Source organism: Cornus florida, unplaced genomic scaffold (assembly GCF_030987335.1).
Source record: "Cornus florida cultivar Cherokee Brave unplaced genomic scaffold, ASM3098733v1 CherokeeBrave_3.0.0_Hap2_Chr06, whole genome shotgun sequence".
Classification (NCBI taxonomy): domain Eukaryota; kingdom Viridiplantae; phylum Streptophyta; class Magnoliopsida; order Cornales; family Cornaceae; genus Cornus; species Cornus florida.
Window position 1 is genome coordinate 95,958,660 of NW_026775576.1, and position 12,508 is coordinate 95,971,167.

Genomic DNA, 12,508 nt, shown 5'->3' on the forward strand with positions numbered 1-12,508 from the left:
AGAAATTAATCACAATTAAATAAATTACTAAATTTACAATAAATGATCCCTTTTCGGATTCATAGTAGGAGTGAGCATTGAGTTGGCCCTAGTTTCTTTATTATTATTTTTAAATCTAATGTCACTTTATAATTTATCACTAGATATTTAGGCATATGTAATTGTTCTGTCGCACATGAGTCAAATAACTATTGAATTTTTTTATTTTTCCTTTCTAAATGTTATCATGCTTGGAAAATGTCAAATTTTGAATTGATCTTAAAGGTCGGCTAAAAATTATATACATAATTAGCAGTTTGTCGGCCTGGTTTCATCCCTAATAAATTTTTTCCCTGTAAATAATTAATTGATATTCACCCCTAATTTTATATCAACTAAATCTACGATTTTCGAATATTTAGAATCAATGACCTGGATGGACTTGTAGCTGGAGAAATCTTAAATAAAAACAAGTTTATATATATAGTAATATGGTGAAGCTCTTACACAATTACATAATGTCCTGTCCCACTACAACACTTGAAGGAACGAAAAGAAGACAATATATTGGTCAGTACAGTTCCATTATGCGGGACGGTAGGAGATGAAAAGCTTATGTTTTGATTTTAATTATACAAAGTGACATCTTCAACCTCTTATCTTATTAACCAATTTATATACATCGGATTTGAATTGAAAGTGAAAGAAGTATAAATAGATAAATATGCACTACTACCTAACGATTTAAGCTTTTAAGTAAATGAGTAATCTCCAACATGTTACAATCACGTACAAGTTGATTATTTTTTTAATAATGACACCTCTGTCATAATTGTCATTCAAATAAGGCCTTAAATGGTTAAAAAAAAACAAAATTGCCCTTCCATATCAAAATCAGATTTATTGAAAAATATCAAACATGTTGAAATGTCGAAATTACCCTTGAGTTAATATAAGCCACAATAGCCCAATTTATAATTTTGAAATTCATTAATTTCTCTAAGGTATTGTAATATTGTGATTGCTATGAATTTTTTACTAAAAATTCCTCTACCAGCTACTCTATGAAAATTTTGTAGTTTTTAGCCAAACAGATGTTTTTATAAAAATTCCACAAGAGCTGTTGTTGTTTGGAAATTTTCACTTTTTGAAATCAGATTTTTAATTTATTTATTTGACAGATTTCTGGATATCGAATCATTATCAAAATTTTCAGTTTTATATTTTCGTGAGTTTACTTTTCAAAACATTTTCATTTACTCTATTTCGATTTGAAACAAAATTTCTATGAATTTTTTATTCATTATTGTACAGATTTTTCTTTTAACTTAATATTTTAATTTTTTTGCATCAAACGTTAATGAAGGATAAATTATTAAGTTGTAAAGTTAAAAATCTTCGACTAAACGGTTATAGGACAAGTTAGTGAATTCCTCACATATCATATCTGACAGGTAATAGGTGTCCTTGTTGACCTTTTCAAACCTCAATAGTGTCATTTACTTTACTCAATTATTCAGACATGGATCGAAACAATTTCGAATGGATCGGGGGTTTGGATCCGGACAGAGGCTAAGCAATGCAGGCTGGGATTGGAAAGTGACAAGACTGCCATCATTAAATTTATATCATACTTTTCAGTCACTTGAACGATTGCACATCCCAAATCAAACCTATGTAATGACTAGGTTGGCAGACTCAGATTTTTCTATGCACTCATTTTCAATTTGACCCATACCTCCAATAGAAAAATTTTCAAGTCATTCTTCACATTTTTCTCTATTTTGATTTGTTTTTCAATTGATAAAACAAATGCACATACTTCTTTTTGTTCACGTTCGAACCGTCTCTTCTTTTTGGGACATAAAGATTATATTATTAAGCCAAAAGTCCTTTAATTTTATTTTAGATTTTTTTTTTTTTGGGTTTATTATAATTTTCTTGTGGGAAGTTTAGTTCCAAGATGTAATTGCTTTATTTGTGTTGGCTTTCTAATCAATTACAAAGTGCAAATGTTTCATATAAGAAGGGACACCAAAACACAGTACACTTCACCTCGTGTGGCTTTTCCATAGATGGTTACTTCCTAAATTTTTTTGCCATATTGTCAATCTACCCATCTGCTGCCATAATTTAAATCATTTTCATTGCATTGTAGCATCTGGTGCACAAAAAACGGTGAAGATCACTCTGCTAACAATGCAACATCCTATATAGTGTGTACTTTATATCATTTCTCATAACGTTTAGTTGTTTATTATAGAATGATTTCCATAGTTTGCTGGACAGAATTTTGGTTCCTCGCGTTTTAATAGTTTTTTTTTTTTTTTTTGCAAATTTCTCTTTAATAATAAAAAATAAGAATTCCTTGAGATATTTAGTGGCGTGGCTGCCTGATTGGTTTATTACTCAATAAATAATTCTAAACAATTCAAAATTTCAGAGGATAATAAAAAATATTTTTTCTGAAAAAATAAATCTTAAATTTGTCAATCAAAGGATATTTGTACAATTTTTTTTCTTTTTTTTATATCAAAAGAGTACAAATATTTCCACCTACTACGGAGGCCTACTATTTCTGCCTAACCAAAAAAAAACCATTATATATTATCGGTAATTTTTAAGTTATATAAAGTAGGAACGAAAGCCAGCAAAAATTTAAGATCAGATAATAAAAAGTTGAAAAATTAAGTCATAAGCAGTGATGCGCAGAATGTGAGAAGAGAAGCCACACTCAGAATTTGAAAGCAATACCACGGCGGCCGTATTTTAAGTCCAAGAAGTTTTGCCCACACATGCTGTGACTCTCTTGCCCTCTGGCCTCTTTATCCACATTGTAGACAAGGAAGGGTAGAAGGGTATTTTTGACTTGACAATCAAGGATCACGGATCTTGGGTAGCACACACTACTGGTGGTAATAAAAACCCTATGACTATTCTGAGCCCTGCAGGCTAATCCCAAAAATCCAATGAGTTGGCGAGTTTTATTAACGCGCCAAAATGGTGTCTGGGCTAGTGTATTCATTTTTAAGCTTTAGACATTGGGATTGAGATAGGATATCAGATGGTCAAAGAGAAACAGAGACGGTTAGTTGGCTGGACATAGCTAAATCCCAATAAAAAGAAAAAGATTTTAAGACCCAACCAATAAAAAAAACAAAAAAAAAAACCTTATTATTAAAAAATATAACTAAAAAACAACAATAATTTGGATACCATATTTTCTTCTGCCTATTTTCAGTGTATGCACCTCATATTTTAGCTGCAGAAGCTAAGACAACTCTCTCTCTCTCTCTCTCCCTCTGTCTGTGTGTGTGTTGTAATCCCAAAGACACTGTTTAAAAGGCTCAAGAACCACCAACTTCATAACCAGCGAAAGTGTTCTCTCTCTAGATTCTGCTTGGATCAAAAAGAGACAAAACCCATGTAATGATGTAATATTAGCCCGGTGTTTAGATTGAAGTTCTGAATGTTTTCCAATCTGAGGTCAAGTTCTTGTTTCTGTGTCATGTGTGTGTATATATATATATATATATATATTCTAGTTATGTTATATATGTGTTTGTGTGTGTATATATATATTATATTTTTTTATAAAAATAAATTTCTATATTTTTTCCTTATTGAATTCTGGATTCTCTAATGCAGGTAGAGTTGAATGCTGTAAAGTGGTTAGTAAATGAGATTTAATGTGAGCAAATCAATTTCATAAGCTGTTTGTTGTTACAACTCTGGTTAGTTCTCTTTTTAATTTCTTCTCTCTCCTCCTCTTCTTACTGTGAATGTTTGTAAGTGAATCTTTTGCTTTGATCTATGATTTTTATGCTTCTTCTTTACTACTTGTTTGGGTTTGTTTTAACTTTATCACAACTCACTGATTTTATCTTATCCTCAAATTTTGTTCTGTTTTTCTTTTCTTTTATTTATTTATTTATTTATTTTTTCTGTTCTTAAAGACTTGAACTATATAATTTCTCAACACAAGAAGGTATTAAAAATGTTAAATAATATGCTTTAAAATCCAGGAAAACGAAATAAGTACTTTAATATAGAATTTGTTTTTTATTGCTACAAAAAATACTTAATTTTCTTCATTTTGTTGCTAGTTAGCATATCGTTATGTGTAATATTGCTGTTATATATTTTGAATTGGCTGAAAATTTTTATTTTATGTAAAGTAAGTAAATTTTTTTATTTTTTTATCTAGGTTGGAAGTATTAATGTTTTCATGATTAAAGATTTCAGTGTCCAAATGCAAAAAGATTTTGAGGTGATTTGAAATGACTCAATTGAATCTTTTGCTACATACAAGTGAACACGCGGCTGATATAGCATGTCAAGAGGCCTACTTTTCAAAATCTAAAAAGCAATGCAAACATTTGAGAGAAGGATCTTAGGATTTTGAAGATTTTGAGGTGCTTGCTTGTGAACTCATCGTTGAGATTCGCTTTTCATAGAGCAGGAAGCAGATTAGTGCCATTAATTCTATTGCCAACATGAAGTGGAGATTGATAGTATCAAATTAATATGAAGTTCCATGTGATTCAGTGATTGCAGCAACATGTGCATCGACTAATGTCTTAGACCTTCATGGAGAGCTGGTTTGATGATGCAAGGGAAGCATGGGAGATTTCAAAGAAAGATGTTTTGTGGAATACAAAGCCTAAAAATCATTTAGCTATGGCTAAACCTTCCTAAGGACAAGACATGGTTAGGAAGAATGCTAGAGATACAAATGGGAACTTGGAAGACGCTATAAGCTACTGCTTATTCCACAAATCTACTAGATTTGTGCTTAAATTTTTTCTGCCTTCTGTTACATGGGCTGGCATGCTCATTTAAAACTTTCTTTACTGAGGTATTTGATGGTCGATCCCATTTATATGGGATAAAGGCAAGGATGACGGTGATGATTACTGAGGTATTTCACGTGTTGCTGTTATCTGGTTTCATAACATATAATCTGCTGTCAGGCAACGAAATATTTGGTGGTCAAGATGCGAATCTTGTTTGTAAAATTTAGACAGTCTTGACTTATTTTCAAATGACCAAGTTGAAGGAAAACAACCCCCTTCATTGTGCAAGCAAATTGCTTTCTCTGCAACATCTGTCTAGCTTAAATCCTTGAAGTTCAGGAAAACGAATTCAGAGAAAAAAGTATCAGTGGTTTGGTGTCATCCATTGAAGTAATACATACAAGAACATGAATGGGGTTTGTATATCCTCTCTGCGTTAATATCCTGTGCAATCAAAGTTAATTCCTTTAGTTTTAGATAGTTCAATTGTCTTAACATGAGATGCAACAAGATTCTGTGAATTGAAGTTAATTGATGTACTTGTAGATAGTTTAGTTGTTTAGCATGAGATGGGACTGTTGTGATAGTTTAATTTTACATAGCATGAGTCCATGACAGATGGCTTTAGGGATTTTGAGTTGAAGAGGAATTATTGAGTTGGATTCACAACTTAAGACCAATGAATTCGTAAATAAGACTCACTCGATGTATTTCCAACATTGAGATTTTTGTTTGGCCTCTTTACATCGTCTTCGATGCTATATTAGTGTTTGGTTTATTGACATACAGTACAGGAAAACAAGATAATGAGTAGATATTTTTTGTGTGTTGGATGGCGTGTGGTTGTTGGCAGTGGCATTGTATTCAAGCATGTGGTTAATATTCAGGTAATAAATGGATAGATTCTTATGCAAGTGATATATACTCTGTAGTATTACTTCTCTTATTTGATTCAGATAATTGACTTGCTATTCTAGTTGATTTGGGATCGCATTTGGACTTTATATATGTCAATGAACCAATATCAGAAATTTTTACTTCTGCAATTTTCATGTCATGGAATTCGAACATGATGAACCACACCAGTTCTTAAGTTTTGCTTCAGATTATTCATTGCTAAGTTTGTTTTTCATCTTTTGTGTCAAAATTGATGCCAAAATCACTTCTATGGCCGTCTCTGTATTCGTTTATTGATTATTTGATAACATGAAGCTTTCTCCCTGGGCTAGTAGTGGCAGAGCTTAATGGAGTTCCTACACTGTCTTTCTTCTTTTTCCCTTTTTCCTTACTTGTAAGAGCATGTTTCATTCAATCTTTTGGGGGGTGGACTATCTTGTCATACACAAAAATTGGGGAGACAGCTATCAATATCAACTATAATTACTGAGTTCGAATATTACAATTTTTTTTTTGTATCACTATGGGACTATGTGGCTACTAATGAGTTTGAGCACGTTTTGGAAGGCAGCTTATTTACAAATAATGAGTTGATTTTCGTTCTTGCAAAATAGTAGTTTTCTCCGTGTCCTTGTGATTGGATACGTAACCCTTCCACTTTTTGCTTTTGTTGCTCTGTTCTTCAATTTTGACTAGTCATTCACCTAATAACTGTTCCCTGCAGTTTTGAAGAAGTCATTTGCGGGCTTTGACCAGTTGGAGATAACATTAGCTATATCCTAGAGGTTGAACATCATTCAAAATCAAGTTCTCCCTCCCAACTTCTTGTGCAACTCTATCTGCTATCTGAAGAATCAAAAGGAGTTCCATCTTAAGATGGTTAGAGACCCAAGTTTTCTTTAGCTTCCACTGACATACCTTGTACCAAAACAGTGACTAGCATTTCACATATTCATCAAAGATGGAGGTTAAAGAAGAAAAGACTGTTATAGCTAAACCGGTCGCTTCAAGGCCTACTTGTTCAACTTTTAGGTCCTTCTCGGAGCTCCTTGTTGGTGCCATTAATGCCTCACCCTCTAACTCGTGTCCTGAAACTGCTGTCACTGCCATTAGACCAAAGACAGTGAGATTCAAGCCAACTGCAAACCATGCTCCAAATAGGGTGTTTTCCTCCCAGGTGATCTCTTAGTTCGTGCACTTCTCTTCTTGATGTTCTCATCTGTTCAAAATATTTTGTCTTCTGATTTTGTGGTGTTTAACAATATTAGGCTGAGGTATCTGGAGCTGTAGTTCCTTATTCATCTGATGCGATTGTGAAGTCAGAAACCAAATCTACTGTAGTATACAAACCCTTGGCGAAGCTTGTATCAAAGGCAACTGTTTCTCTCTTAGCAAATCTGGTCAGTATCTGCAAAATTTATGTATCCGCAATATAAAGGGATACATATATATTCTTGGCATAATGGCACTAGATAGTCTGTTTATGAAAATCTATTTCTCTATATGATGCCATGCATAAAGACAGACTAGGCTTTGCAATATATGAATTCACATCTATGGTCAAGATATTAAAGTATGGCCTTCTGTTTTGTTTTGTTAGGGGAACTCCACTATTAGTCATCAACAAGCGCTAGCTCAGGTTGAGGCCCGTGCTCAGCCTATAAACCAAGTTAAACCTCATTTCAGATCCGACCTTGGTTCAAATCTTCATCAAAATTTTGCTCCAAAATCACAGAGAGAGAAAACAATTGAGCCCTCAAAAACAGCTTCAGAGAACCTGGAAGACGATCAAAAATCTTTGCCACCCTCAAGTAGTGTGGATCGACCTTCATATGATGGATATAATTGGAGAAAGTATGGGCAAAAGCAGGTGAAAGGAAGTGAATACCCAAGAAGTTACTACAAATGCACACACCCAAATTGCCCAGTGAAAAAGAAGGTTGAAAGATCACTTGATGGTCAGATAGCGGAAATTGTATACAAAGGTGAGCACAACCATTCAAAGCCTCAGCCTCCTAAGCGCAACACATCAGGGGCACAAGGGCAAGGAGTTGTAAGTGATGGGACTGGTCTAGACACAAACAATGCATTATGGAGTAGCCAACTATATGAGAGAAATGAAGGCTCTGATGGCCGGATAGAATGTCAGAATGAAGTCGGATTGTCTGCTCATTCCACTTACTCAGGCAAAGCTCCATTATCCTACGATCCTGTTGCAGCTGGAGCATTCAATACTGGTGTTGCAACTCCTGATAATTCTTGTGGTCTTAGTGGTGATGGTGAAGAAGGAAGCAAGGTATTGGAGGTAGAGGATGATGAACCTAAAAGTAAAAGAAGGTAAGAAATTAACGAAACTTCACTAGCTGCTATATAAACATTAAAGCAAGCTGCTTAGATTTACAAAGTAATCTATATTATCTTTTGCAAGGATAGATTCACATAACCCCTTCCATTCATGTTGAAGACCCTAAGTATGTTGATTAATTTCTATTTTCTTCAGGAGAAATGAGAATCAATCCAATGAAGTTGGCATATCAGGGGAAGGTGTTCAAGAGCCCCGCATTGTGGTGCAAAATTCGACAGATTCTGAGATCGTTGGCGATGGCTTTCGCTGGAGAAAATATGGGCAGAAAGTTGTGAAGGGAAATCCTTATCCCAGGTAGATTCTTGTTAAAGATATACATTGAATGCTACACACTCTTCTTTGGTCCAATGTTGAGGCTGAAGGATGCCTGCTAATATTTACTTTAAAGTATTAGGTCCTTTCTACAATGTTTAAGTTTTTTTCCCTAAAAACAAATAAAAATCTTGTGATTTTAGTATCCTGGTTTTTTAATTAATGTCCTCCAAAATTGCAGGAAGGATGCAACTGTATGGTTGTATCATTGCTCTAAATTTTTTTACTCATCTCACTCAAATTTATTGTTGTTCATACGTAATTAACACCCCCTCTAAAAAAAATTTAAAAAACAAAATAAATAAATAAAACAAATAAAAAAGAAAGAAATGGGATCTCATAATTATTATGATAAGATACATCTTCCCTGAGTTTCTTAAAAACCAACAATAACCTTTTTGAGGTTATTGAATAATTTGTGACACCGCTGCAGATTGCAAGTTAAGAAACACCAATCTTGCCTCTTTACTTTTTCATGACATAAATCTTACAACTATTTTGCTCTAATAGAATTAAGCACATTTTTTCTCCTCTGTGAAAATAGGATGAATTTTATAAGGGCCAAGTAAGGGAGGAAAGGAAGAGATTCAATCCCCTACTGCTGACTCGACTTCTGTCAACTAAAACGAGTTGAAAGGCTTTTGATAAAACTAAAATGAACTGTCTTTTCATTGTTGTGGTTAATGTGTGGCTCTGTTACAATTTTCTCACACCATGGTTTAATTGGTCTTTGCAGAAGTTACTATAGATGCACTAGTCTCAAGTGCAACGTGCGCAAGCATGTTGAAAGAGCATCAGACGATCCACGAGCTTTTATTACAACATATGAGGGAACACATAACCATGACATGCCAATCAGAAGCACAAATCCAGTGGCATCCGAACCAGATTCACAGGTTGCTACTTCTAAGGACAAACTATGATTAATACTGTGGAACGAAAACAACTACCAACACAAAGATTGATGTGGCAAAGTATGTCAGATGTAGTTCAAGGGAAAATGACATCCCAAACTAAAGTAATTCCTGACATGATGCCGGTTAATTTCCAATCTCATATTTCGTGTGAATTTTGTAGCTTCCTCCTAAATATAACATAGTTAGAGTTATCAGGTGGGTTATTTTACTTCCATATTACCTCTTGCTGCTTATTGTTTAGCTTGTGAGTACATTATTAATTATTTCTGAGTCATATATAATATAACTAGAGTTGCCTTGAATGATCTACTGTCTGATATATATATTTATATACACTTATAGTTTTAGTTACTTCCCTTTTTCTGGAACTAACTACAAAAAGTTTCTGGCCCTTTGAGATCATTTCTTGAATTAGTAACAGTATCTGCATGAAAGTATTAATTTTTTCTGTTTAAATTCTTTGATGAGCTTAAATTCTTTTTTGCCAACATTGCATGGTCTTTACACATATGTTTTCTTTTATGGATTATCATTTTGATATAATTAGCAAAACTGGTATCTGCATCAAGTCTATTCAAAATAGTTTCTTGGATCTGTTGAAAGCAGAAGATGTTGGTAAAATATATGCTTCATGTGACATTTAAGATATAACATCCCTTATACTAATATGTTATGAGATAATTAACAATATGTTAAGAAATGATTAATTAAATATGTAATTATATATTTAATTAAATATGCAAAATAAAGTAGTAAATTAATAAATAATAAATAAAGAACTTGGACCGAGGCTAGTATTGAATACTATATCCTAAAGATAAATTTGTCCCGCTATGGTGCTAACGGACTCAATGGCGTCTATCTCTCAGGATATAACGGTCTACATTCACCAGTAGCAGCACTACAAACTCGTGGATACGACGAACTTTCTCCGTGTAATACTCTCTCTGACTCAAAAATGTATTTATACTATATAAATGCTAAATTGGTTGCATTCCGAACCAAAATGGTTCGGACCAATCTTAATATTGTGAAAACAAGAGTTACGCGAGGTGCGGAAACAATCAGTTGATTTTAATTGTGATTAACTTCCTTAATGACCTAGATCTGATTATTAGGTCAACTTGCTCAATTTATGATTGATTAAATTACATGACCAATTTAAACATCCATAATCACAAATATATGAAAAGTAAAGCAAGTTAGAGTTAGAGAGATTGCACCAGGATTTTAGTGCCCAGTTAATAAAAATACGTTAACTGTTATGAGAAAAATCTCGTGGACTGTGCAATTCAAAGTAAACCAATCCATTATATTTGAAACAAAGTATATCGAACTGTGACTCTGCCTCATACTTTATCGTCCTACACCACACCAACCATTGACGATCCTCTGGTTTTGCAACTCTCCGTCAAACAGCAACTTGACCTTAGGCTTACACTTGATATTTGTAGAAAAGTAGCAGGTAGATTGGACAGCACTCTGCGAATGCTCTAACCCTTTCAAAGTGTGACTGCGTTTACTTCTGTTCTTCAAGATCTGAACGCGATTGTAGAAAAATTAAATCCTGCTGATCATCTAGAATATCTGAATCTTCAATACAACTTCAATTCCGATGAGATAGAGAACATCACAACTAAATCATTCATGAATATATATGTGTGCTCTCAAAAATAAATTCAGAACAATCAGATTTGATTTTCTGAATTTTCCCTCTCTAAAAGGCTTTCTCAAAATATAGAATTGATTGTCCCTAAAGCCATAATTAAACCAATGTATATGACATGGTTTATATAGAGTTTTGAAAGTTCTAATTCCTCAGAAAATATGATAAATTTCGTGCATAAGACTTGGAAGGAAGCTGGGATAAAAAAGGAAACATCAAAAGAAGGAAACTTGAAAACCTGATGCATCCGCATCCAGGACTTCTTGAACCGGTTGAGCCATCTTGAACCGGTTCAAGATGGCCAGTAAGGAATCCCACGGATTCTTGAACCGATTCAACCCTCTTGAACCGGTTTAAGATGATCAGTCTTGAAATTTTGCAATTCTGATGATGTTGAACCTGTTCGTTAAATCTTGAACCAGTTCAAGATGAACAAAATGTAAAAACTTGTTCCGAATCTTCCAAAACCCTTCCTAACTGTTCTCACCACCTCTCAACCTTCTTAGAGCATTGTTCTCATTATCTCGGAGTGTAGTATATCATGAACACTTGACCTTCTTCAAATCCGCATTTGATCTTCAATATTTGAATTTTTATATATATAAAAAAAACTCGATCGGACTTGTTTTGACAACGAAATAAGCCAATTACAAAATATATATCTCACAATCTCTCCCTTTGGCAATTTCATGACAAAACCCTAAAAACAATTCAGTAATCTACACAAGCAGGAAAGTAAATTACAATGATTGTTAAAGGAAATAAAACGCGAAAATTTTCTTGAACCTCATGAAGCTTCAACATTTGTAGCAACCTGTAATCTGCACATTATCTCAAACACAACTACCCCTGAAGCTTAATCAAGAAAATAAACACAAGCATAAAATAGCAAAGCTAAAAATGCCAGAATGTTAATGTAAGGTAATGCAATGAACAATGGTTATCCCCCTCAATGCAAAAAGAATCTCTCCCCTTGAATGATAAGACTCTAAACTTTAAATATCTCCCACCTTTTTGTCACAAATTAACAAGGGTCTCTGGGAAGAAAAATCCTAGAAGTAGGAAGCAATCAACCATATAAATCTTGTAAATTGAAATCATTGAGAATGTTGACTCCACAAGATTATATGCATCAACAGAAATAACCAAGATCAATTCAATAAAGTTTCACAAACTTAGTAAGTGTAGTAAAATCACTACCAAGTTCAAAAAACATATAAACTATCAATTGTTCAGATTTCAGATAATAAATCAATGATATTACATATCCTTAGAAATCAAACAATCAACATGTGCAAAAGACATTTTTTTTTATCTCTCTTCGTGCTCCATTTTTCTTTTACACATTGGCAGCTTTCACGCTTATGGGCAATCAACTCTTTCCCTTATTCCCATTTGTTTCGAGTCAATGTAGCTTTCGAACAAATCCCAAAGGTAGCCTTTTCCATCTCACCTTTTTCTAAACAGCAAATATTTTTCGTTTTTTTTTCAAAAACTTTTTCATTCCAAACTGTTTTTCAATTTTCTTTTATTTTCACTCTTTTGGTCTAAAACACATAAATCAAGTTTAACTTCC

At 33.5% G+C, this 12,508-nt stretch overlaps 1 protein-coding gene across 7 annotated transcripts; it reads left to right on the plus strand.

Annotated features, from left to right (window-relative positions):
• Nucleotides 1-3,209: 3,209 nt before the first annotated feature.
• On the plus strand, nt 3,210-9,568 carry LOC132313095 (WRKY transcription factor 44-like). 7 transcript variants are annotated; one of them, XM_059811744.1, is made up of 8 exons: nt 3,210-3,465; nt 3,628-3,713; nt 4,187-5,191; nt 6,397-6,849; nt 6,941-7,072; nt 7,273-8,009; nt 8,173-8,331; nt 9,086-9,568. In XM_059811744.1, exons 4-8 carry the CDS (start codon nt 6,634-6,636, stop codon nt 9,270-9,272), a joined length of 1,431 nt encoding a protein of 476 aa, XP_059667727.1. In that variant the 5' UTR covers nt 3,210-3,465; nt 3,628-3,713; nt 4,187-5,191; nt 6,397-6,633; the 3' UTR covers nt 9,273-9,568. The 7 variants fall into 7 exon arrangements, with proteins under 7 accessions (XP_059667727.1, XP_059667729.1, XP_059667728.1 ...); XM_059811746.1 differs by having other exon boundaries at nt 4,187-4,900; XM_059811745.1 differs by having other exon boundaries at nt 4,218-5,191.
• The last annotated feature ends 2,940 nt before the right edge of the window (nt 9,569-12,508 follow it).